The sequence below is a fragment of the Eulemur rufifrons genome, chromosome 16, assembly GCF_041146395.1.
Source record: "Eulemur rufifrons isolate Redbay chromosome 16, OSU_ERuf_1, whole genome shotgun sequence".
In the NCBI taxonomy this organism is placed as follows: domain Eukaryota; kingdom Metazoa; phylum Chordata; class Mammalia; order Primates; family Lemuridae; genus Eulemur; species Eulemur rufifrons.
Genome location: NC_090998.1, coordinates 49859808 through 49886435, shown reverse-complemented (window position 1 = coordinate 49886435; position 26628 = coordinate 49859808). Strand labels below are relative to the sequence as shown.

The window sequence follows — 26628 nt, the reverse complement described above, 5'->3', positions numbered from 1 at the left end:
AGGTAGCCAGGATTTCTGCCTTTTTCAAAGAAGAGAAAATTAACGTGAAACAGTAACGCACATTCATGTGGGAAGGACTGACTAGGGAGAACAAGTGGAGATATGTGAGATCAATGCATAAGAGAAGTGAATAGAATAAATGGTAAAATTCTTCAGGGAATGCTGACAAATTCTTGAAAAAGTTTAACAAATTTTGATTAAGATTCACATAGAAACACATTCAGAAGATGCAAATGAGATGCTGAGGGATCAACATTGCTATAATGTGAGATGAATGTATCATTCATAGTGAAGTGGGACAGTAGTTATTATTGACTACTTCAAGCACCTCTGAACATTCTTTAGCATCACTGTTCATAAGTTGAGTTTCTGTGCAAATAAAATAATAAATTCTTCTAGTGGCATATCTGCCCATATGTGGGTATATCTGCCTACATATATCTGATACAAAATCATCAGGTATGCCTAGTTGCTTATGAGTCATATGTTTCCTTTATTAGGGAACATCACCACTTTAATTTAATCCATTTTGGGGGCAGCAAGAAATGCTGATACCACTTTAAAACATACCTATGATAATAAAGCAGCTTTTGTTAATGAAGAAATTTCATTTAAGGGGCACTGCTGTAAAGCAGGCTTAACATGATGCTATACTCAAATCATCAGTATAGTTAAACAATGTCTTCTTCCCATTATCCTTGCTGGAAAACATTTCGATACCTAAAGCAAAAGCCATTGTATCATCTGAATTTGTTTTACTTCCTCAAATGGACACCCCCCCCCCCCCAAATCTCCCTCAATTTTCTGAGATAAGATTGGATAATGACTGTATTTTTACAGTTGTGATTATTACTTTAAGTCATGTTTGCTTATAGAAGGCAGGGTCAGATATATAAAGGTATGAGAAACATGTTAAGACCTAAAATAATGGTTGGACAGGTCAGGCTGTCAGTAAGCTGTTGCCCCAAACCAGTTAGTAAATTAAACATTCAGCACCTCGTAGTTTTATGTGTACATAGGTTGGCTGTTTCTCATGAAGCAAGGTCATTTAATAATTTCTTTTAAAATAAAAAGTGTGGTCGATGTATGGATAACTTTCATAATAAATTTCAGATCTAGAAATCCATCTCTCTTTCCCTTGGTTTTACAGTAAGTTATTTTATACACAGCAATTATTTCCTAATAATTATAGCAGTACATAAATACTTCTGTTCTACTATACAAGTAAAATAAATTCAGTCTCTGGTCTGAATTTGCAACACTAGAAAAAGAATTTAATGTTACATTACTGCCAAAATGTTATTTTTAAAATGATAAAAAACTCAGATCAGTCAGGGTAAGACTTACATTTCTTTTCGACCTGGTAATGGTTCTAGTATTCCACAGAATTATATTATTTTTTTCAGTTGTATGGAAGAAAAATGCTAACAAGTACACAAAGGAAATAAATAATGTGCTGAAATAAAATCCAGAAAGCAGTATATTTTTAATGATGGACCAAAGACTGGATACCATTTACTTTGTATGTACGATATTTAAATACCTTTATTATTTAAATTTTCCATTAAGGAATTTTCCATTTCCTTAAATTATGCCTATACACTTTTATAAGGCTGCATAAAAACCAGATATCTTAAAAGTATCAGAAATGATTGCTAAACTAACTTTTATCAGTGTACACCACTAACATACGATGAAACAAAATAAGAGAGATACATTTTAAAAATTATTTCTAGTTTTAGATGGAGAAACCACTTACATCACTTCTTTATTCCTCCGAGGCCCTTCGAAGGGTCTAAATGGTAGTGATCCAGTGGCTGCGTGGTAAAATGTTACCCCAATGCTCCAAAGATCAACTGTTGCTCCATATTTCTTCTGATGATCTTTTCTTAGCACTGCTCTCTCATACATATCAGGATGCTACGATTAAAAAAAAAAAGATGAAAAGACTATGAACTTACGATCCATTGTAAGACACTGCACAAATGGGTACTAATAATGCTTGGATATTCTATTGCGGTTTCCTAATAATTTTACTTTCCCAACTGGAAAAGACTATCTCCCATCTTCCCGTCTCTCCTCAAACCTCCAACACCACCGCCTCTGACCCTCAATTTTGATATCCTTACTTCACACTTCAGTGAGGAAACGGAGGCAATCAGATCACCTCTCCTTTATACCCTTTACCAAATACCAACCTACCTGAATTGTGTCCATCTTCCAGGCCTACATTCCAGTCACAATGGAACTGCTACTACAAAAGGCCAACTTTTCCATTTGTGCTGTGGAGCCCGTCACATCATCTCACCAATTCCAGAAATCAATGCTTGCAATTATCCCATTTATTTTATGCATCAATTTCCCCCTCCCCCACACCCCTCAATCATTCCTTTCTGCTTACTGAACATGCTTTAGTATCTCCCATTTAAAAGAAACCCAAAATTGACCCCACAAGCCCTTTCACCCAATTCTCTGCTCCTCATCATAGCAAAACTCCTCAAACAGCTGTCCACACTCACAACTGCCTTACCTCCTCATCTCCCGTTCAGGCCTATTGCATTAAATATCATTTACATGCTTTAACTTTCAAAACAGGAGACACTACATCAGAGTTGCTGAGAACAGATGGGTCTTCTAAGAAATAATTTAGGTGCTTACAAATCCAGACAGAGATTCTGATGGACATTTAGCTCTGCAGAGAATAAGCACTGGTCACACATACTTAGCCTCCTGACATCTGCCTTAATGGAGTTATGCACTGGCAACGTGAACATTCCTGGGAGAGGCTGGGCATGGTGGCTCACATCTGTAATCCTAGCACTTTGGGATGCAGAGACGGGAGGATTGCTTGAGGCCAGGAGTTTGAGACCAGCCTGAGCAAGAGCGAGACTGTGTCTCTACAAAAAATAGAAAAATTAGGCCGGGCGTGGTGGTTCATGCCTGTAATCCTAGCACTCTGGGAGGCCGAGACGGGTGTATTGCTCAAGGTCAGGAGTTCGAGACCAGCCTGAGCAAGAGTGAGACCCCGTCTCTACTAAAAATAGAAAGAAATTATCTGGCCAACTAAAATATATATAGAAAAAATTAGCCGGGCATGGTGGCGCATGCCTGTAGTCCCAGCTACTCGGGAGGCTGAGGCGGTAGGATCGCTTAAGCCCAGGAGTTTGAGGTTGCTGTGAGCTAGGCTGACGCCACGGCACTCACTCTAGCCCGAGCAACAAAGCGAGACTCTGTCTCAAAAATAAATAAATAAATAAATAAATAAAATTATCTGGGCATGGTGGCATGCGCCTGTAGTCCCAACTACTTGGGAGGCTGAGGCAGGAGGATTGCTAGAGTTTAAGGTTGCAGTGAGCTATGATGACAACACTGCACTCTAGCCTGCACAACTGAGCAAGACCCTATCTCAAAAAAAAAAAAAAAAAAAAAAAAGATTCTTGGAAGGTAAAGCTTCAAGAATGTACTGTGGACCAAAAGAGAGTCACCACCTAAAGAAACCCGAATCAGAACAATCCTTTATGATATTGTGAGATTTGGCTATGGCCTAGGGAACTGGGACCCAGTGCAGGTAACACTGCTGATAGGGGCTTCTAAATGATGCAGTCTATGAATATGACTCCCAAAGGTCACAATCTCTGATTTTTGGGGGTTGGGGGTGAAAGAAAAACTCTTTTGGGAAGAGTCATTTTAATAAGAAATTAGAAATGGAAATAAGCATGATAAGACCTAGGCTTTGAAGTGAGTGTCCAAACATATGCCTACTAGACTATTGTTTAAAGAAGCAATAGCCCAACTTTTGACCTAGCAGTTGGTATTAAGTGTATAAATGGTGCTGTGAATAGGCCAAGAGTATGTGGACATGCCTGTTATCTTCTGGAATAAGGCTGCCAACCTGGGAAGAGGAGATACAGCAATTCTAGAAAGGGACACAGGGGGACCACCTCAAATAGTGCAATATACTGCCTAACTGGTACAGTTGGAAGCTATTCCCCAGGGAGTGACTGAGCATGGTGACTTGACACATGATGGTCTAACACATTTGTGCCCACTGGCTCTCTCTTGAATGTGCCACTTGTGCTTGTGTAGGGCTTGGTATTACTTACTGCATCTGGAATAGGAGTATAAGGATAAAGTACTCCAGAGTTTTCAGGATTATGTTACTGAAATGATACCCATCATATTAAAAATGGTAGAAGAAAGAATGTTGTTTTCTTTGAACTTCAATGAACAAAATGGAGAGGATTTAATCTGGCTTGGGAATTCCTAGGAACTTCAAAATGAGAGAGTTTTTCATTTAAATATGGAATATTTCTAGACTGCTGAGCTTTAGACTATTTTATCTCATTTTATAACTTCTGGTACACTGTATTTAAAAACAGGAATGTCTGCCTGGCTAGCTCAGTGAGTAGGGCGTGAGACTCTTAAAAGCAGGCTAAGCATACTCTAAAATAATAAATAAATAGATAAGAGTTAAATTTCAGCCTAAAGCACATTATGGACTCAGAGTTACTTAATTTTTTTGAGACAGGGTCTCACTCTGTTAGCCTAGGCTGGAATGCAATGGCACGATCGTAGCTCACTACAGCCTCAAACTCTTGGGCTCAAGTGATCTTCCCACCGTAGCCTCCCAAGTAGCTAAGACTACAAGTGTGCACCAGCACACCTGGCTAATTTTTCTTATTGTTGTAGAGACAGGGGTCTCACTGTGTTGGTCAGGCTGGTCTTGAACTCCTGGCCTCAAATGATCCTCCTGCCCTTGGCCTCCCAAAGTGCTAGGATTAAAGGTGTGAGCCACTGTGCCTGGCTGTTTATTTAATGTTTTGCTCTTCCCAATTTAAAAATCTGTTACAGTCAAAAGCTAAACTGTGGTCCTAGGAGGTTACAAGAAAGAGTAATAGTTGTTATTGGGGGAGTAGCCTCATGAAGGCTGGTATAGGACTGCTTGCTTGTTTGTTATTGAGAGACGTCTTGCAGTGTATATGACAGTTCTGAAAAATAATCTTCCCACATCCTGAATGACATTGAATATTCTGCCAGATACTTGTGCAGGTGAGAAATCTGTTTCTAACTTCATTTTACATATAACAAAGTATTTTTGTACAGTTTTTCCAAGAATGTAAATATATTTAAATCTGCTTTATTTAGTTAGAAACTTTACCAAGAACCATTCACTACTTTGGGAAATCATATCAATGACAATACCACCACTTGTGATGTGTGATTCACTAATATAATGTGCAAGTTATCACTACACTTGTATTAAAGATGATAGTACGTATAGGTGCAAGCATAAATGACTGCTTAATTCATTTGCTGGTAAAGTTGTTCCTAAACTTTTACATATTAAATACTTATTATAAGATATTTTCCTTTACATTATTATGATTAATTTGAGACAAGGTCTTGCTCTGTTGCCCAGGCTAGAGTGCAGTGGCGTCACAGCTCACTGTAACCTCAAACTCCTGGGCTTCAGTGATCCTCCTGCCTCATCCTCTCCAGTAGGTGGGATTACTGGCATGTGCCACCACGGTAATTTTTCTACTTTTTGTAGAGATGAGGTCTCACTATGTTACTGAGACTGGTCTCGAACTCCTGGCCTCAAGTGATTTTCCTGCCTCAGCCTCCCCAAATGCTGGAATCACAGACGTGACCCCCCAGGCCCAGCCTCTTCCAAGAATTTTTAACAAACAACTCATAGCACCCTTAGAAGCCAATACCTAATTCCCTTGTTACACACCATATTAATTAGAATAGAAAATTTAACTTTTGTCATAAAAATAATGACATTTTATAGATAGCGAGCTGGTTGACCAATTACCCAATTATATTTGCAATGTATCAAGCTTCCTCAAATGAAATTACTGATGCATGACTTACCAAATACTCTTCTGTGCCATACAGAGAGACAAACTGCTCATCATCTTCTAATTCTCTAGCTGCACCAAAATCTGTGAGTTTGTACACAGACTGTCCATCCTCCCCTATAACTCGCATGATATTTCCTGGCTTGATATCACGGTGCACTATGCCATTTTCTCGGAGATGATTCATTCCACCCACTTCAAAAATAAATATAAAATAAGAAATCATAATGTAGGTATTGATGTGTATGTGTGCACAAATTCATTGATATAATACATGATATTCACTCAAACTTAAGTTTTTTCATAAATTTGTTCAAAGTCATTTTGCTCAAAGAAGTAATAGATGATACATATATAATTTCTATCTCATGTTTCAGTTATAAGGCATTTTAGGATGATAAAAATTGATATGCTCTAATGATCTCTCTTAAATCTAAAATTTAAATCTTAAATCTCTCTTAAATACTATTATGAAAATGTAACAAAGTGGTCTTAAGCATATGGTTTCTTGAATTACTTTTGGTTCTATATGTGTGGGCAATCTGTGTAAGAATGATAGATTCCCAAGGAAGACAGCAATCTTTCATCATAGTTATACATTTCTTTATCTTGGGAAAAAATTCCATAAAAAGTTAAACTTGACTCAAGATTAAGGTCATTAAATATGAAATGTCTGACTTCATATTATCAGATGTTTAGTTAGAATTAAACTCAGAAGTTTAGTTTATTATATGTCAAACACAAAGCAGTACAATTAATCAAAATATGCAACTAAACTATCAACACAGTTTTGCCTTTTTTTTTTTTTTTTTTTTTGAGACAGAGTCTCACTCTGTTGCCCAGGCTAGAGTGCCGTGGCGTCAGCCTAGCTTACAGCAACCTCAAACTCCTGGGCTCAAGCAATCCTTCTGCCTCAGTCTCCTGAGTAGCTGGGACTACAGGCATGTACCACCATGCTCGGCTAATTTTTTCTATATATTTTCAGTTGTCCAGTTAACTTCTTTCTATTGTTAGTAGAGACGGGGTCTTGCTCTTGCTCAGGCTGGTCTCAAACTTCTGAGCTCAAACGATCCGCCCGCCTTGGCCTCCCAAGTGCTAGGATTACAGGCATGAGCCACCGTGCCCGGCCCAGTTTTGCCATCTTAACAGTAACTTGTTTATGCCAGCAGTGAAGAAGCCTGGAGAGCGAGTGGCGATGAAATCGTGAAAGGCGTTTCCACAGCTTGTTGAGAATTGAATATTTTTCCTTGCAAGAAGTGGTCCAAAGCCTGGAAGAAGTGGTAGTCAGTTGGTGCAAGGTTTGGTGAATACAGTGGATGACATAGAGTTTCCAAGTCCAGCCTCTATAGTTTGAGCAGCATTGTTTGTACGACATGTGGTGGAGTGTTGTCTTGCAAGCGGATTGGCCCATCTCAGCTGCTTAATTGCAAGCATCCTCATCATTTTGTCCAACTGGTTGCAGTAGACATCCGCTGTAATCAATTGACCAGGTTTCATGAAGCTGTAGTGGATAATACCAGTCCTGGATCACCAGATAGACACAGACACCATTAGCTTTTTTTGATGAATATTCAGTTTTGGACTGTGTTTCGGCCCTTCATCGTTATCCAACCATTGTGCTGAATGCTTGTGACTGTCAAAAAGAATCCGTTTTTCATCACAGATAACACTACAGTTTAGAAATGGTTCACCTTTATGTCACGACAACGAAGAAAGGCAGGCTTCGAGATGATTTCTCTTCTGATGCTTGTTCAATTCCTGTGGAACCCATCTATCCAGCTTCTTTACCTTGCCAATTTGTTTCAAATGGTCCAATACTGTTGGAATAGTAACGCAAAACGTTGCTGCTAATTCACGCATAGGTTGAGATGCATTTGCTTCCACTATAGTTTTCAGCTCATCATTATCCACCTTGGTCTCAGGTCGCCCACATGGCTTATTTTCAAGGTTAAAATCACCAGAATGGAACTTCTCAAACCATCGATATACTGTGGATTGATTAACCACATCCTTCCCAAACACTTCATTGATATTTCGAGCTGTCTGTGCCTCATTGGTTCCATGATGGAACTCATATTTGAAAATTTTTGACTTATCCATGGTTTCACTAAAATTGCTCTAAAAAAAAACTTTGAAAGATAATCACAAGCCAAACTATGTGTTTGAAAGAATAAGGATGTACCTTCACAATAAAAATAAAACAAGAAGTGTCAAAGTGAAATGTCAGAGATATCAACTGTCAAACTTAGTACTTAAGGAAACCAAACATTTCATACTTAATAACCTAATAGATTAATATACATATATAGTAACAGAAAGAGGGAAAAGTATCTTGTTTCCATAAAAATGTGTTTCTCATATGCTTAGTATTACTCCAAAAGCCCATTTTTCTTTTTCTTCAAGGGCAAAGTGGTAAAATTGCTGAAATTAAGCAGTTTTGGCCAAATGACAGGCAGTGTCACAGAGTGATATAATAATTTGAAACATTTGTTTGAGAGCAGATTGATCAATGTTTAAGTTCAAACCATGAAAAAAGTTTAGAGATATCAATGTAGAATTATTAAAACTCAGGGCTACCAATATATTTAGGAAGTCATCAATTATCTATAATTTTTATTTGATTAAGCAGACTGTAGCATACTATTAATTGTTTTTCTCTCATTTTATCCTCATCTCAATAATCTCCTCTACTTCCAGTGTCAAGTTCAAGGATTCCCACTAACCTTATACCTTCCTTATCACTGGGCTTTTCCTATTCCTCAAATACCCGCATTTCTTTCTAAGAAAACATTTCCTTTGTCATGTATTTTTTAAAAAATAACAGTTTATTGAGATATAATTCACACATTCCTCTTTTTAAAATGTACAATTCAGCAATTTTTAGTATAGTCAGACTTGTACAAGTATCACCACTAATTTCAGAACATTTTCATCATGCCAGAGAGAAATCCCATACCCATTAGCACTCACTCCCCAACTCCATCTTCCCCTAAACCCTCAACAACCACTAACCTGTTTTCTGTCTCTATGGATTTGCCTATTCTGGATATTTCATACAAATGGAATTATGTAATATTGCCTTTTATGTCTGGCTTCTTTCACTTAGTATTATGCTGTCAAGGTTCATCCATGTTGTGGCATACATTACTACTTAATTTGTTTTGTATGAACAAATAACATTCCATTGTATGGATATGCCATATTTTTGTTTATTTATCAGGTGATGGACATTTGGGCTGTTTCCGTTTTTGGCTACTATGAATAATACTGCTAAGAACACTGGAATACAAGTATTTGTGTGGATGTATTTTTAATTCTCGTGGATTAAAAGAATTGCTAGGTCAATTTTATATTTAAACTTCTGAAGAACTGCCAACACTTGTTTTTGTTTGTCTTTCTGATTTTAGCCCTCAGAGACGGTATGAAGTGGTATTTCATTGTGGTTTTGGTTAGCATTTCCCTATTGACTAATAAGGTTGAACACCTTTTAATGTACTTCGTGGTCATTTGTATAGCTTCTTTGATAAAATGTCTATTCAAATTTTTTGTCCCTTTTTGGCAATAAATTGGGTTATTTGTCTTTTTCTTGTTGAGTTGTCTAGATAAAACATTTCCTCTCATAGGTTTTCACTTGACATCTTTTGAAACACAAAAGTTTTTAATGTTGATGAAATCTGATTTACCTAATTATCTATTTTTTTTGGCATTTGTGCTTTTGGTTCCACATCTAAGAAAGCATTGCATAAAGGTCCTTATTTTCTTATTCTATTGTTATCAAATTTTATATACATATAAACAAACATACCCACATCTCGCAAAACAATTAAAAATTCAGATTCTGGGAGTCCGTAGGCATTAGATGGCTCTTCTAAAACAGTGTATAAACTCCCACATGGACAAAATTCCATAATAAGTACTTTATGTCTTGTTGTTGTCTGAAAAAAAAAATCACTGATTAGGAATCAACATAAAAAATATATTTTGATTATATGCTAGTACTTATCTGATTTCATTTAAATGTAGGATTTGCTACAATGATGTAGGCAATTTAATTGCTTCACTTGGGATTCAGTAAATATCTGTTGACTATATACATATAAGAATTAACATCTCCTAATTCCTATTAAGTGAGAGAGTTGGATTTGTTTTTGAAGACAAACCACAGTAAAAACTGGCTAAATCTGACCTATAAAATCATTGCTATGATGTTATAATGGTTCTGTTAAAATTATCTTTAATTTCTTATGCATAATGGTGCATTTAGGACAACAGGTCTTCTAACAAATCTCTTAAACAGTTAAAATTTTTCTTATGACAGCACTTTTACTTCAAGGAATGGAGTCCTATTCTTAACAACAAATGAATGGCAGAAGAGCTGAGTGGTTCCTCTTAAATCAAAGTTCCAGTCTGCTCATTTGCATCTGATCAGCTGATTTGTTTTAAACCATAATTTTTTTTTTCTTGAGACAGTCCTGCTCTGTTGCCTGGGCTAGAGTGCACTGTTGTCATCAGAGCTAACTGCAACCTCAACTCTTGGGCTCGAGCGATTCTCCTGCCTCAGCTTCCTGAATAGCTGGGACTACAGCCATGTGCCACCACTCCCAGCTAATTTAAATTTTTTTTTTTTTTTTTTAGTGATAGGAGTCTCACTGTGTTGCTCAGGCTGGTCTTGAACAGGGCACAAGTGATCCTCCCACCTCAGCCTGAGTTGCTGGGATTATAGGTGTGAGCCACCACACCTGGCTCTGATGGGGTCTTTAGAACACGTCTTATCAGTTCTGACCTCCAGAGGAAACGGAGACTAAAGGAATTAGCCCGAATCTCTGGGAGGGGCTGGAGACTAAATGTCAGCCATGGAGGCAATAAGTGGTCAGGCCCCACTAAAAACCCTGGACACCAAAGGCTTGGGTGAGGTTCCTCGATTGCCAATACTCCGTGTGTACCATCATACATCAATGCCAGGATGGTAGGTAATGTGTTCCTGAGGATAAGGAAGCTCTAGGTACGGAACACTCTCCATATTCTACCCTCTGTGTCTCTTCCTTTGTCTGGTTCTAATTTGTGTCCTTATGCTATAATAAAACTGTACTTATCAGTATAGCGATTTCCTGAGTTCTGTGAGTCATTCTACATTCTAGCAAATTATCAAATCTGAGAGTGTCATGGGAAACCCCAAATTTGTAGCCAGCTGGTATGAAGTGAGGGCAGTCTTGTGGCAGACTATGGAGTCTGCCAAACTCCTTTGCAACTGGTATCAGAAGTCTTGTGCAGACTTGGCAATCTGGAAGGATATACACTTTTTTTTTTTTTCTTTTGAGACAGAGTCTCACTCTGTTGCCCGGGCTAGAGTGAGTGCTGTGGCGTCAGCCTAGCTCACAGCAACCTCAAACTCCTGGGCTCAAGCGATCCTACTGCCTCAGCCTCCCGAGTAGCTGGGACTACAGGCATGCGCCACCATGCCCGACTAATTTTTCTCTCTCTCTCTCTCTCTATATATATATTTTAGTTGGCCAGATAATTTCTTTCTATTTTTAGTTGAGACGGGGGTCTCGCTCTTGCTCAGGCTGGTCTCGAACTCCTGACCTCGAGCGATCCACCTGCCTCGGCCTCCCAGAGTGCTAGGATTACAGGCGTGAGCCACCGTGCCCGGCCAGGATATACACTCTTAACCATGAGTTTGGCTGGCGCCAGGTTAACTATCCATCGCACATTCTAACTTATTCAACCATTCTTTATTATAAGCAGGGCAACAATTAACATCTTTATATATAAAACCATAATTTACATTTCTAATTGGTTTCTAAGAAATAGTCACTAAAAATGAAATCACTAAGGACTATTATACTAAATTTTTTTTCAAAAGGATAATTTTATTGATTACTCATGTCTAAAGGGGTTAAAATAAATTTCTATTACAATTATTTCTAGGTTATTTTTCCTAATATGACATTCTTACTTTTACTATTTCACTCTAAAATTAATTCTTTAATAATTGGACCTCATATCTTAATCTCTGGATTCCTAGGATTTCTATTGTTTTACAAAGGCTTCTATTATTTGACTTTCTCCTTTTATAATTATGCCAATTTAATTTCTGATAGCTTTTTTCTTTATAGTAATAACACTGGTAACTATATTCTATACCCTTTTATTTCTTATACTACTTTTTCTGATTCCATTTTTATGATACTTTACTTCTGTTGTTATGTTTATCCAAGAATCCTTTGGGATAGAATATTTGATTTATGAACTCTAATTTTCACCAGTTTTTTTGACCTATTTTTAATATTATCTCCTGTATCTCCTTTATCACAATAACTACAACAGACATGACGACAAGATTAAATAAAGCATGACCACTTACCTCCTCTTCAATAGCAAATAATTTAACAATATTTTTGTGATTGAGTTTTTTTAATACTTCAAATTCTCTCATTTGAACATCCACTGGACGAAGAAAGCTTATATTATTAAATACTTTGATAGCAAATAAATCACCAGTTTTCTAAAAAACAAGAAGAGAGCCATGTTTTATTTATTTATAATATTGTAAAGAGATAAAAAGGTACCATTAGAACTAGCTATAGCAATCTGTCTTTCTAAAAGAGCACCATGCGTCTTTTAGGCATAGGCAATTTGTACTAGGACTCCTAACTTTTTTTAAAAGTTAAAATGAATCAATCAACTGCTCAATATTTTTCAAACTGTACATTTTAGAATTTAGAGAAGGCTATTTTCTTTCATATTATAAATAATGATCAAATCAAATAATGATCAAATATCAAATAAAGCTTCATTATGATACACTAGTGGCAAAGATAGTCACACATTAGAAGATAAAAGTTATACTGGTATCAAAAGTGAAATCACCTCTTGGATAAGAAATAGAAAGTGAAACCCACAAAGGTTTCTCCAAGTCCTAACAATTTTGAAATAATCAAAAGAGGAACAGAGACATTGAAATCTATACTTCATCTATGAAATTTTTATTAGAATATCAGAGTAATGCAATTAACTTTTCAAAAATATTTTCTAGCTGCCACAATGTGTGTGGGGGGCAGGGGAGCGGGAGTTGGAGAGTGGCTGGATTACACCACTGCTGCCTGGGTAAGTGTCTGCAACACCACCTAGATGACTAGGGCAGCTTGTGCCTTCACAGGCCATCTCTAGAGGATCAAAGGCATTTCCTCTTCTCTACCGATGTACCCACAGCACCCCACTCTCACTCTTTCGTGGTCTATTGAAGTAGATCACACACAGAATTACAACACACAGCTATATGCAGTTAGGAGGGAATCTTAGAGGTAACAAAATACATGCTTAAATATGAGGCAAACGTCACATTTGTATGTTCTTCATGTTAACCTTTAAGACTTTTCTAGACCCCACAACTACCTTCCAATCGCTCCAATCAGCATGGCTCTCTCTGGTGGCCAATCCAGATTTTGAGTGTAGCCTTACTTTCTCCCCCATTTATCCAAGGTTGAACTTCCCCGGAGCAAACGGAAAATCATTTTTCTCTTTAAACCTGGGGTTCAAGCACTCCCTGCCTAAAGATATTTCATGGCGTTCTGTCTGTCAGGACCTCTGTACTGTTCCTGCTTTGGAGCCCTCTCAATACTTTTCCACTCAAATTTACCACTTTGAGCCATTATCCTCCTCTCACCCCATCATAGAATGATCTTTTTCGTAAAACCATTTAATAGCTCCATAATCCCACCCCTTAAGATCACTAGAAGGCACCGGTTGTGTTTTCCCTCTTACCCCGTCACACCAAATTCACAAATAGACATATATTCTTTCCAGAAGAAAATTAAAGAGGAAAAGAGCCAATGACTATTTTCAGATGTAGGAAAAGAGAACAATTTAAGTACAGCTCAATTCCACCATTTTTCCATTTGTTTAGCCAGGGTAAAGACACTGGCAAATCTACATATCACCCAACACAGAGATTTTTCATAAGGATACTTGTCTCAAACTCAGTCTAAAATAAGGAGAATCATAACAGAGAGGCAAGCATGGAAAATAATACAATGTTGCAATGTACCCACTGTGATCAAGGCCAGTATCTTCCAAATTTTTGTAGTCCACACCCTACCAGTGAGATTAATGGGATATGTGTGGCAATATATTTTCCCTTTATTCACCTGTACAGTCATCTGTCATTCACTGCCACTAATTCAAAGCATATACAGATAATATTTAGAGATCTACATATACATGTATATACACGTGTGCAGTTCAACACATCCTTTCTACAATTTTCCCTTCAACTTTACCATGGTTATCACACACATATACCCCCGCCCCCGCCCACACACTTTAGTAGCTAAAAGCAATTTAATGAAAAAGAGATGGATTAAATAGGTAATATACTTTGAATAACAAGTAGTAAACTTAAGAACCTGGTCATTCTAAGCAATAACATAAAGGGGCCAAAGGGCTAACATAATGGTTAAAAATCCTTTAAACAGTTAAGGGGAAAGCAGGATTTTGGGGGGTATATTCCTAAACACTTGAAATAGATGTCACTAAGAAAAAACATGGTTTCTGAGAAGACTGTTAAGGCACTAAATAATGAACTGGGCCTTGGCAATCTTTTAAGTCAATTCTTATACATCCCAAATCCTTATTTTAGGTTTCCGTACTATATTGCATAGAGTACATCTTTGTTCCTTTGAAGAACTTCAGGTTGTCTTAGGGTAGTTTAATCTGTCCTCATTCATTCATTAATTCTTTCATTCAACAAACATTTACAGAGTGCCTACCATATGCAGGCACTTACATGAAGGTCCCTGAGTAGCTCAGTAAGGAAAGAGGACCAGAATATGTGAAATATCTACTAGTGTCAGGCACTTTAAATGTCTCATCCAATCTCTATCACTACTGGCTACCTGTCATCCCATCAGTTTCCAACTTCCATCCTTTCTAATACCATCTTGCTACTAAACTTGCACCTTTTTATGTGCAGGGACTGCACATTAGCTGCACCAGGTCCACCACAGTGCCTGATGCGTACCAAGTGATTATTAAAGTTTGTTAATTTGGACCACAGGAAGACAGACTGTCAGATGTGTTCTCACTGCTAAATCCTATGTCACCACCCATTTTCTCTTCTTAGCACAAAACAAAAACAATTTCTAGGACAGGAGTATCTAAAATTGATCACAATGAACTTGAACGAGAATCCAGAGCCTGAGGACAATTCTGGAAAGGTGGGGGGGAAAGCTAACAGTTGTCCGTATGGTACTTCTGATTCATGCTCTACGAGCCATACAGGCTGTTTATAGTCAGTCTCTGCCCAGAGGAAACGGCCCCTCTCCATGTGTGCTTATCTCATTGCCACTGACAGAACTGACTGATAATCTCAAGGCTATAGGAAAAAAGGAAGAAACTCCTCCCTACTAAAATGTTTAAAGCCTCTGTTTCTGAAAATAAGAATTTAAGAAGCTCCAAACATCATTGAGCTCATAACAAATTCATAGCACTGAAAAATCAGTGATTATTTGCATTATTAAAGGATTTTTATTTCAGTATTTTTGCAGCTTCTTTCCCAGAATAGAAACTTTAATTATCTTCAATTTCTTCCTTTTAAATTATTTTAATTATCTTTCATTTCATACTCCAATATCGAATCTGACACAAAATCCTTTTAGTTCTTGAAGTACCTTTGGGATTAGCTCTTTTAGTCTATTTCCATTTCCAGGTTCTGATTATCTCCTACCAGGATATATAGCCTTTAAATATGGGCTCTTTGTTGAGAATCTCATTTTACTCCAATCTACCTGTACACGGGCACAAACCCTTAGCAGGACATATCAGAATCATCTGTGGGTTCCCCTCCAAATTACACATCCGCCTCCATACTATCCAAAATGCCTTCCTCCACCACAAATCACTGCTACCCTGAACTTCTATTAGTGAGATCACCCACTGCCATAGGGGAGCTGGGTTGGGGAAAGAATCAAAAAGAAAACTAATCTTTCCCAGTCTCTTTTCCACTAACTTTCTGTTTTTCTCCACTCCCTAACACAGCCTCTGCCACCATAGGGTAGATATGTTTACCACCTGACACAAGCTATGCCTTAAATAACCACAAAAATCATAAAAAAGAAATTTCTTTAGACAAAAGAATCAAAATTACCACGTCACACACTTTAGTATAAGTGTGCCTCTCAGAAGAGAAATATATGCAGTGATAAAAAGCCTTCCCAGTTTTCTTCCGTACTAACCTTATGTCTTCCACGAAATACATTTGCAGTAGCTCCTTGGCCTAAAATATCAGATAAAAGCCACAGATGATTAGAAGTGCTCTGCATCTCGGCTTGGTCGGGTGATCCTCTTGTTATACTAAGAGAAAAGAAAAGATTTGCACATATTTTTAGGGAATAATACAGTTAAGAAGCAAATCTTAGCTATTTTTAGTTTCAAGTAAGATCAACCATCATTGATTGTTAAATTGAAGAGTACAAACAGTCCAATGTAAAAATCTAGGTTTCTAGCGATATAAAAGGCTAAAATGCTGTGTGCGCTCTGGAAAAAACATTAACCAATGGCATCTTATACATTCAATTTAATTCACTTATCACAAGGGCTGACAGAAACATCTACTTCCCTTTTAATTTTGTCTTTGTCAGTGAGAGTGATACTGGCTACTTACCTGCGTCCAATGTTTTGAAAGATTAATCAATGATAAATTATATTTTAAAGGTTTAAAATAAAGAAAAGTAATAATGTAAAACAGAAATATAGAAAAAATTACTTTGTCTCCTTCAAGGGCAGGGCAATGCTAATGAAAACAACTCTTGCTACTTGTGTAACATTTCTATAATCTAAAATTTCATCTGTTGGGGCTTGGTGGCTCACTGGACGTGGTGGCTCACGCCTATAATCCTAGTACTTTGGGAGGCCAAGGCGGGAGGATCGCTTGAGCTCAAGAGTTCGAGATCAGCCTGAGCAAGAGTGAGACCCCATCTCTACTAAAAATAGAAAAATTAGCTGGCGTGGTGGCATGCACCTGTAACCCCAGCCACTCCGGAGGCTGAGGCAAGAGAAACCCTTGAGCCCAGGAGTTTGAGGTTGTTGCAAGCTAGGCTGACGCCACAATGTTCTAGCCCAGGTGGCAGAGCGGGACTCTGCCTCAAAAAAAAAAAAAAAGAAAGAAAGAAAGAAAAAAAAAATTTCATCTACATAGAGTCTGACAATCATAATGGAAAGATGCAAAAATTATTGTTCTGAAAAGTTACTAACTCTTCTGAAATTGATTTAAGAAGAGTTTCTCCAAACTCCAAGTATAAAAATAAAAACATACCAAATAGTCTATATTATCAAGTCTTAAAACATAAGCATCACCACTACCCTTGTCCTTTAATAATGAAAAACTATGGATCTATAAAGATATTAAAAATATTTGAGCTCCACATTGGAATAAAAATAAGGTATGCTAACAAAGTATAAACACTAGTCACACCACGCTCCCTTAAACCTGCTGTAACATCAGATCAAAACACAGATTTTAATATCCCTTCACAGTAAATTAGCATAAAAAGCAATATACTGGACTAAGTATTCTGTGATGAATTAATAACTGTCAATATCCTAACTAGGGTTAAGAACATACAGAATGGATGGGGTCTAACTTTTACCAATCTCTAGTATACCAGGGTATCTTTATATAACTTTACCATCCATCTAACTCAGATAAGGAATTTTATATACAACAATTAATTGGAAATAAGCAATAAAAATAAGATTCCCTTTTCACAAATAAGAACACAGATTTGTCAGTTATTACTTTCCACTCAAGAGGTGGTAATAAACTTCTCAAATATCTAATGAAAAACCTTTCCTATTTAATGTAACTTTGCCGTTTCAGATAACTGTAGATGGCATATAGAACCACTAGGTACCTATATGTACCTCAGTATAATAAAAAACAGATTCATCAACTAAAATATCCGCTCTCTATATGCAGATACAAAAATATGGTTTCATAATAGCGATCACAATAGTCAGAGATTTGAAATGTCTTTTGAAACTATCTTCTGATAACCCCACAATAACAGCTTGCTAAAACATGACTCAGCATACCCACAGGTGCTTGCTATATAAATCTTCCCAGTTTTTCAAAAGCATACAAACAGGCACTCAACAAGTATGTTACTGATGATGCTGTCTTAAGTCTACTTCCTTGTACCGTCCAAAAGGAAAGTTGCCATTTGTTCAAGGATGAAAACAAGTTTGGTGACACGGCCTATGGACAAAGTTGCAGGATTTCCAAACTCTACCAGTATGTGAATCACATAGTAAATAGATATATTAGGGGTTCCACAGTGAAAAAGGCCGGTCTTTGGTTATACACTTGACAATTACTTAGGAGAAATTATTTTGTGGCCACCTACTAAAAATACCTGGGATATGGATTAGAAAATAACCCCATAAGCCAGGTTGACGAGGAGCAAGGAAACGTATGGGAATCTGTATTTCGTCTGTATACATTAAAAACATCTTATGCTTCTAGCTTCCGGTGTGAGTCAACCTCAGCTGTTAACATCCCTGAAACTCTAATGTAACGTCTCTTTTTAGTCCCCTGAAAAAGCAATCCATTTAAAAACTGCCAATCGTGTCAACGCGCGGAAAGAGCGGTAGAAAACGGCGAGTCTAACTCCAAGGGAAAGAAGCACCTCTTCTTCCCCGGGCAGCCAGGCCCAGACCCGCTAATTGAGTCGCCCTCTTCGTGCCCAACGCAGCCGGACCGGTGAGGGCCCCGGGCTTGCAGGTCAGAGGGCCGGTCGCGGGGCGAGGAGTCGAGACGGAGGGAACATGGCCTTTGCGACCATGCCAATCGGCTTCGGACGCCCCAGACACCCAAGAGTCGGTGCCCGCGCAGCCAGGGTTCGGGGATACCTCGGCCGCGGGTCGTGCGGGGCTTCCTGGGTCGCCCGCCCCGCCCCCGCCCTGACTCAGCATCCCAGCCTCCCACAGAGGGCGGGAGTGCTCCGCTGCAGGCTGCGCAAGGCCCCACCGCCCGCGTCCCCGCGCGGCCTGGCCCTCCGCCCCACTCACCCAGCCGGGTCTCCGCCGCGCCACCGCCAGCGGGCTCCCGCGGCCTCCTCGCGCCCCAGGACACTTCCGGCTTCGCGAGCCCTGGCCAGGGGCCACGTGACCGACGGCCGGCGCGCGGGTGCGCGTGCGCACGCCTGCAGCCCGTCCGGTTGCCGCCACGGCCGCCGCCACTGCCGAGGATTTCCCCTTGCGCTATGCCGAGGGACGGGGAGGTTGGGCATGTCTGGAGACCCACCCGTCCACCCTCCTTACTCTGAGGGCGAAGTCCGGGAGCCCTGAGCAGTGAACACGATAATTCAGATTCCCGCAACTGCAAATCCCGCCCTGTGCTCGAGCGCCAGCAGACGGTGCGGAGCGCGGCAATAGTCTGGAAGGCCGACGTTGAACTAGTGCTTACAAATAATTACAGGTGGGCAGAATGTGGGACACTTGAGAGGAATATCGTAGCCAGGAAGGATAGATTTATATCTATTTTAAGGACCACTTTGGCTGCAGTGGAGCCAGATTATCGTCTCACAGTAATTCAGACGTGTAATTCTGTTATGTTCACTTAATTCCTTCTCTGTATTTTGGAAAATGGCAATACTGGAGAACCTAAGTACTAAAGAATTTAGTAACTGTAACTTAAATACTAACATCAGGTCCTGCATATTCGTGCAGCCAAGATCTCAATTGAGCAGCTATTCCCTAGATACGGGTCCCTTCTGCCCACTGACAGCACCACGTCAACGTAAGGAGGGACACAGAGACTCCTGCTAACTCAGGACTAAATTTCTGAGTGGAGGGGAAGGGGTAGGGAGTGCTTCCCAGAGGAGTACCACGGCAAACACCAATGAATGGGAAACCATGGCAGAGTGGTTAAGAGCAGAGGGTTTTAAATGGATAAGACCTGGGGGGTTGCATTCCCAGCTCTCCCTGCCAATTGCTAACTTTAAGCAACTTTCTTACCTCTCTAAGCCTCAGTTTTATCAAATGTACAATGTAAATAACAAAAGTCCATTCTAATGTATTTACAAAGGAAATTATTAGAATTTTAAGCGATGTTTAAGTGATGGAATCATTCTAGCAAATCTATTCACTGGTTACAATTCCGATCAATTTCAGTTCTCTGATACCCAATGACAATAATGAAGACTGTCAAAGTTCCTTCCAACAGTAAAACCCACCGCTGAAAGTTGTAGAAAAGGTGACTGACTGAGCCAAAGGCCTTGATTCACATGTTTATCACGTTAAGTGTACATTAAAATGCCACATAGTATTTTCTTAACAGGTCAAGCCACTCATGAACCAATTAATGTTAGCATTAAGATTTAGGTAACTGTTAGACACAGGACTAGATCAGGTATCATAAAACCCTGTGGGGTTCCTTAGTGAAGTTACACAACTTCCTAAGTCTTTTAGCCTTTAACAGATAGGATTCACCCTTGAGACAATTATTTGGGTGCTTTTGGAAATAAGGTAATTCATGATGGAAGAGTTTCCTAATTGTGATGGTGCTCTGGGCAACTCTGGTGAATGAACATGAGACTTATTATTCATGATTATATAATGAAGAGTTTAGTTTCTGTTACTCTTAATTTCCATGTCCTGATTTCTCTCCACTCTGAACACATGAACACATTTTCTAAAGGGCTTTATAGAGCCAGGGAAAACAAACACCTTTTCATAGATGGAATTAATAGTATAGTAATACATGCTAATACCAAGGCTTTATGTGCCAGCCACAGTAATTTCTTTCATGTTTAACTCATTGAATTGTTAATGAGTTACGTATGAAGTAGCTATCATTAGTTCCCCCATTTTACAGACAGGGAAACTAAGACAGGAAGTTGTTAACTTGCCCAAGGTTCTAAAACCAGTTACTGTGAGAACTGGTATTTGAATCTACTTAACTAGGTCTGGAGCCTGTGCCATATAAACTCTTAACTACTATGCTATGCTACTCCGTATTCTTTGAAGAATTACTGCTATTGCAATAGATGACACAATGATCACTCCCACTCCACAGGGGAACCTATGAAAGAAACACCCAGCTTTCACTTAAGTATTTCTAAAAACATTTTTTATTGACGTATAATATATACATTCCACTGATCTGTTTTTACAATTAACCATCAATTTGGTGAAGTATTTTTATTCCATGATGTAAGAAAAACATTTAAAATTTCTTCTGGAATTAAAACCAGAAAAAGATTCACGTGCACAATTTAGAATACAATTTTAGAGAGTTTATAGGCTGCTGAAACCCATCCATGAAACCCCTAGGAGACGCAATGGCCAAAGGGTAAAACAAACAAACAGACCCTTCCTGAAAATCTTAATTGGGCTTTTGGAATTTAAACTTAAATGCCTGTAGTAATTCTGCTCTTCAGTTTTGTCCCTCCTCTCAGGATTTTCCAAGGCTACTACTGATGCTATTATTTTTCCCTTTGCTTTCTCAAGTAACCATGAATAAAAATGGAAGGTGGCAGCGGTAAGTACTAATTAAATGGTCAGCTACCATTTACAAACATCATAAACACACAGGTATACTGCGTTCTAAGTACATCCAATAGAAAAGTTAGGAAAAGAATTGGGATTTTAATTCTATCAACAGATTCACAGAGGCTTTTTCTAGTACATTTTTAAAAGACTCTTAAATAACAAAACTAAGTTACATGTAACCTTTTAGGAGCAAAATTAAATGAAATAAAGCATCCATATACTCATATTTGCAAACCTTTAAATGGGACATCAAAGAGAGATTAAGATGAGAAAATAAGACTAAAGTATTTATAATAATTCCAGAAACGACTTGGTAGATTTCACTACATAAAATTTATTTTTATAAAAAAATGTGGAACACTGGCACCTACTTTTAAATCAATTAATTTATAGAAACCATTCTCTTTTGTAGAATCCACATTGGCATTGTAACTGTTGAAAGAAATATAATGGCTATCTACAAAAAATTAGTTTTAATTGTTATATCCCCCCATACTTTGTGTTTGCACACTTAAAGAAAATTAAAATTTTCAAACATTTTATATTCAGCAATTTTTTAAAAAGTACACTGTTTTCCATGGCTATTATCTTTATAAAGGACTTGACTTAAAGTTTCAAATAAAAAAAAATTTAAGGTACTAAGATAATAGCTGTGTCTTTTAACAGCATTTTTATATAGAACAATTGAGTTGGCATGCACACAACTTTTCTTGTTGTCACATACCTGTATTTAGGGAAAATTATACCCATTTTACATAAAAATCCCAATACATATATTGTAATAAGCTCAAAACAATGTTATTAAAAAGACCAGTGTGAATGGCACACAAAAATCACTTCTTTACAAATTATTCACTGGAATTCCTGATCAAGAAGTAGGCACAGGGAGATCCAGTCCTTAGGGCTTTGCTCTCTGGAAGAACACCTGTAAAAAAAGTATAATCAATACTAATGTCGGAAGACAATCACCTCTTTCACCTGAAGAATGGCTCGACATTTCTGAATGCTAGTCACTCTTTTTTTACAATAGATATTTAAAACATTTCACACACTTCATAAATCCACACATAATCCAAGATAATAACTTTCTCTTCTGGAGAATTTGGTAAAGTCTAGATGTAACTTATGCTGACATCACCCAAATGGAAAAGTAGTGAAAATATGGTATTCTCTCTAATGCCAGGAGAATCGAATGGGCAGAAGAAAACATGCTCTTGACACCTTTTTACTAATTGGTACCTATGTCAAAATTAACACTGAGAAATTAAACTTTGAGGAAGAAACAAGTCAAAGCTAAAGACAGCAATCCTAATCCCTTAAGGAATTTACTATTTATTTTGATGATTCAAAAGTACTCCCAGTCAATATTGGAGACTATGGTAAAGGAGCCAGCTAGAGGCTGTGCTAGGCATGGCCCAGTACTACACACTGCCATCCACAGCTAGGTTACAGGTCAAGTACTACTTATCACTGTGTCCCTAGCACCTAGGAGATTCACTTAACAAATAACCAACTAAGTGCAGAGAAAAGAATGATCACCATATGAGTAAAAGAAAGCCGTACAAGGAGGCCACGCTTAAGGTAAGCCTAGAAGGATGAGTAGAATTCATACATGAGGTGGACTGCTAATAAGGCAGGATTTTTGAAGAACCACAAGAATAGCAAAGACCATTCCTGCAAGAGAAACCAGAAAGGTAGTCCAGGATCAGAATATAGAAGAAAAAAAAGTAAGTGTCAAATTAAGAAACATGAACTTGTTTTTAGTAAATACAAGGTTTAAGAAGGTTATGAGAAAGAGGAATAAATTTCAAAGGACTGTTTGATGTTTTCAAACAGATCAGCCTGGCTCGAACAAGCAAAGGGAGATCAGAGTGAGATAACATAAGCCTACACCAGAGCAGCAGCAGAGAGAGGAAGAGAGAGAGGAAGAGGAAAGGATCAGCAAGATCTGAGGATCAAGCAGATATGAAAGGAGGAGTGGACACAAAAGAATGAACTTCATTTTTTCCAACCACAAGAATAATGTTAACACTGAGATAATGAGATCACTAAGATAGTGCCATCACTGAAGAGAAGCTGGACTTGGAAGAATTTTTATAAATGCTGTGCCAATGAGTTAATACATTTGGAGCATAAGTCTTCTACAATGTACCTACACCTACTGTTACCTCTAAATAGAGAGTTAAAATATTTTGAGTCCTTTAATCTGGTTTGAGTGATCAGCTATTTAACAGAGATTACTTCCATAGGCATTTTGCTTTTATGGGGGAATGGGGCACAGAAGCATTCCCAATAATATTAATAAAAAATAATCCTCAATACCCTTTCACACAAACTCTTTGAGATGTTTAAGCTGACAAACTACAACTAGGGAAAAAACTGTTAGAACCACAGTCAAAGGATAACACAATTATTTACTTTGCAAAGCCCTTTGACCTACAAATTCTACCAAACGTCTTGGGCAAAAGAACAAGGTAGCCATATGCTAAGTTACCTGCTACCAAGAAATTTAATATAGTGCTTTGCCCTCAAATTTGTTGAATGAAGATAACAGATAAAGATAAAAAATAGTTCCTCATCCTGTCACACTATAACTTTAATTCTAGACCATGAGCTCCTTGTGGGTATGAAAATTCATTCATAGTGGGATTTGCAGCAGATACTATAATACTTGGCACACAAAAATATGAAATGAATGACTACCTAGGTGAGACCAAGACAGTTTTATCTCGTGGATTTAACTGTAACTGTGTATACTAAATAAACATTTGACATTTCTTGTCAACCTACACGGTTTAAAAAAAAAAAAAATCAGGGTGGGAGAAGGGTGGATGATGGGAGGTTGCTTGGTTGGTACAATGTGCGTTGCTCCAGTGATGGATGCTCTGTTCACAACAATGCAATATATTAATGTAGCAAAAATGCACCGGTACTCCATGAATATATACAAATTGAAAATAAAAATTCCTACCCGTCCTGAGCAATATCTGAGGAAATAATTCCTTCACATAGGAATTGTCAAACCATGATGATTGCTCGAATTAGCAAAACTCTTAAGGGAAATTGAATCCCAGTATATCTTTCTAATGTATTTAATATGAATTAAACTAAAAGATGAGCTCCTTAATAGTTTGCATCTGAGATTAAAATTTTTTTAAAGCAGCAATAAATAAATAAATAAAAATCGGTGGTTTCACAAATGTAAAAAGAACCTTGATGGCCAAATCTGAGAATTCTCCTTTTTGTGCGTTTTACAATTCAAATGTTTCAAAACAGGATATAAGCAAATAACTCATACTTTTTTTTTTTTTAGCTCCTTCCTTTCAATATGGGCAATTGTTCTTGAATATTTCTTGTTCTCCCAATCCTCTAGTTCTTATTGAATTACATCATGAAACTGTAAAAGAAAACTGGCATTTTCATACCAATATACTCAGGGGTGCACACTTTCAGTGTGCTTATAAAAGATCATAAAAAGTTAGTTGAAAGGGGCTTCACGGAATCATCTGTAACTGTAGTTTCTTAGAAGCAGTTTTTAGAGTAGAGGTCCCAAAATAAGTAACGGTTGGTCAAACTATAGTATATATGTATTCTCTCTTGGCTCTCAAACATTACCTAATTATATGAAGATATGAATTTCCCAAATACCTACCTTTAAGTAATTTTTAAAAACTTTCGCATCAGGTTGCTGAAGCGCTTGACAAAATTCCTGGGGGGGCCAGGAGGTGAGGGGAGAAAGAACAAATGTATTTGTGTTAAATCCATCTTAATTCACATCCACAGTTTTAATTATAGTAATAAACACTTAATATTTATCATCTTGACCACTACATGTACAGTACAGTAGTGTTAATTATACGCACACTGTGGTACAGCAGATCTCTAGAACGTTTTTCATTTTGCAAGACTGAAACTCTCTGCCTCTTGATTGAACAACTCCCCATTTTCCCCTCCTCCCCCTCCAGCCCCTGGCAACCACCATTCTACTTTCTGCTTCAATGAGTCTGACTACTTTAGATATCTCATATAAGTGGAATCATGTAGTATTTGTCTCTTTATGACTGTCTTATTTCATTTAGCATAATGTCATCAAGGTTCATCCATGTTATAGCATATGATAGGATTGCTTTTTAAGCCGAATAATACTCCACTGTGTGTATGTGTGTGTGTGTGTGTATACACACACACACACCATATTTTCTCTATCCATTTGTCAGTGGACATTAAGGTTGCTTCAAATCCACAGTATTCTTATTACAACTTATCAAAATCAACCCAAACAGTTCCTCACCACAAGAGGTTATATGGCATTTTCCAATGTAACACTTGTCAGACAGGCTGCTTTCACTTTTGAGAACACAGCTCTCCTGGACAAGGTGGACTCATGTCTGAGAAGAGTGAGTGGGACAAAAACTACATTGCTATTCTTACCTAGTAAGAGGGGTAACCAAGTAGAGCTAGACCAAAAGAAAAAGATAATTCTGGCTGGGCAAAGTGGCTCACAACTGTAATCCTAGCACTCTGGGAGGCTGAGGAGGGAGGATGGCTTGAGCTCAGGAGTTCAAGACCAGCCTGAGCAAGAGCGAGACCCCGTCTCTACTGAAAATAGAAAAACCAGCAGGGCGTTGTGGCAAGTGCCTGTAGTCCCAGCAACTTGGCACAAAACACAAAAATTAGGTGGGAATGGTGGCACCCGCCTGTAGTCCCAGCTGTATGGGAGGCTGAGGCAAGAGGATCACTTGAGCCCAGGAGTTTGAGGTTGCAGTTAAGTATGATGACACCACCGCACTCTAGCCTGGGCAAAAGAACAAGACCTTCTCTTAAAAAAAAGAAAAAAAAAAGACTTATTTTCTCATTAGGTAGCAAAATATAGTGGCATTACCTTAATAGCTCATAATTTCAAAACAGTGATAAGCATAAACTATACTTAGCGATATCTGCAATAACTTATGTGACAGGAAAATATGTGTGATTATATTGGTGACAATATCATAGGTAATGCTACTAATACTGTGATCTATCACCTACACATGGATGGAAAATTAAATTTCAGTTGTGATTAGTGAAAATAAAAATGCAAATTTTTCCCAATTTCACAGACCCCATCATTTCAATTCCAGGCTAAGTGCTCTTGCTTGCTTATGCACAGCAAAACATCAAGTTGAATGCAGTTTGGCTTTTTAAAAAAAATTTTATTATTTTTTGAGACAGGATC

General features: G+C 38.0%; 2 protein-coding genes across 2 annotated transcripts in view; both read right to left on the bottom strand.

Moving 5' to 3' along the window:
• TBK1 (TANK binding kinase 1) overlaps positions 1–18997 on the bottom strand; it is a 40240-nt gene extending 21243 nt beyond the window's left edge. Inside the window, exons 1-6 of the mRNA XM_069489577.1 lie at positions 18930–18997; positions 16097–16214; positions 12229–12369; positions 9670–9799; positions 5878–6059; positions 1760–1920 (exon numbers count right to left, since the gene is read on the bottom strand). Coding sequence (XP_069345678.1) covers positions 1760–1920; positions 5878–6059; positions 9670–9799; positions 12229–12369; positions 16097–16183 — 701 coding nt within the window. The 5' untranslated portion in view covers positions 16184–16214; positions 18930–18997. The remainder of the gene's footprint in view (positions 1–1759; positions 1921–5877; positions 6060–9669; positions 9800–12228; positions 12370–16096; positions 16215–18929) is intronic.
• A 2026-nt stretch (positions 18998–21023) lies between these two features.
• The window catches only part of XPOT (exportin for tRNA), a 39329-nt gene continuing 33724 nt past the window's right edge, over positions 21024–26628 (bottom strand). The window contains exons 24-25 of the mRNA XM_069490002.1: positions 25066–25122; positions 21024–22338 (exon numbers count right to left, since the gene is read on the bottom strand). Coding sequence (XP_069346103.1) covers positions 22312–22338; positions 25066–25122 — 84 coding nt within the window. The 3' untranslated portion in view covers positions 21024–22311. The remainder of the gene's footprint in view (positions 22339–25065; positions 25123–26628) is intronic.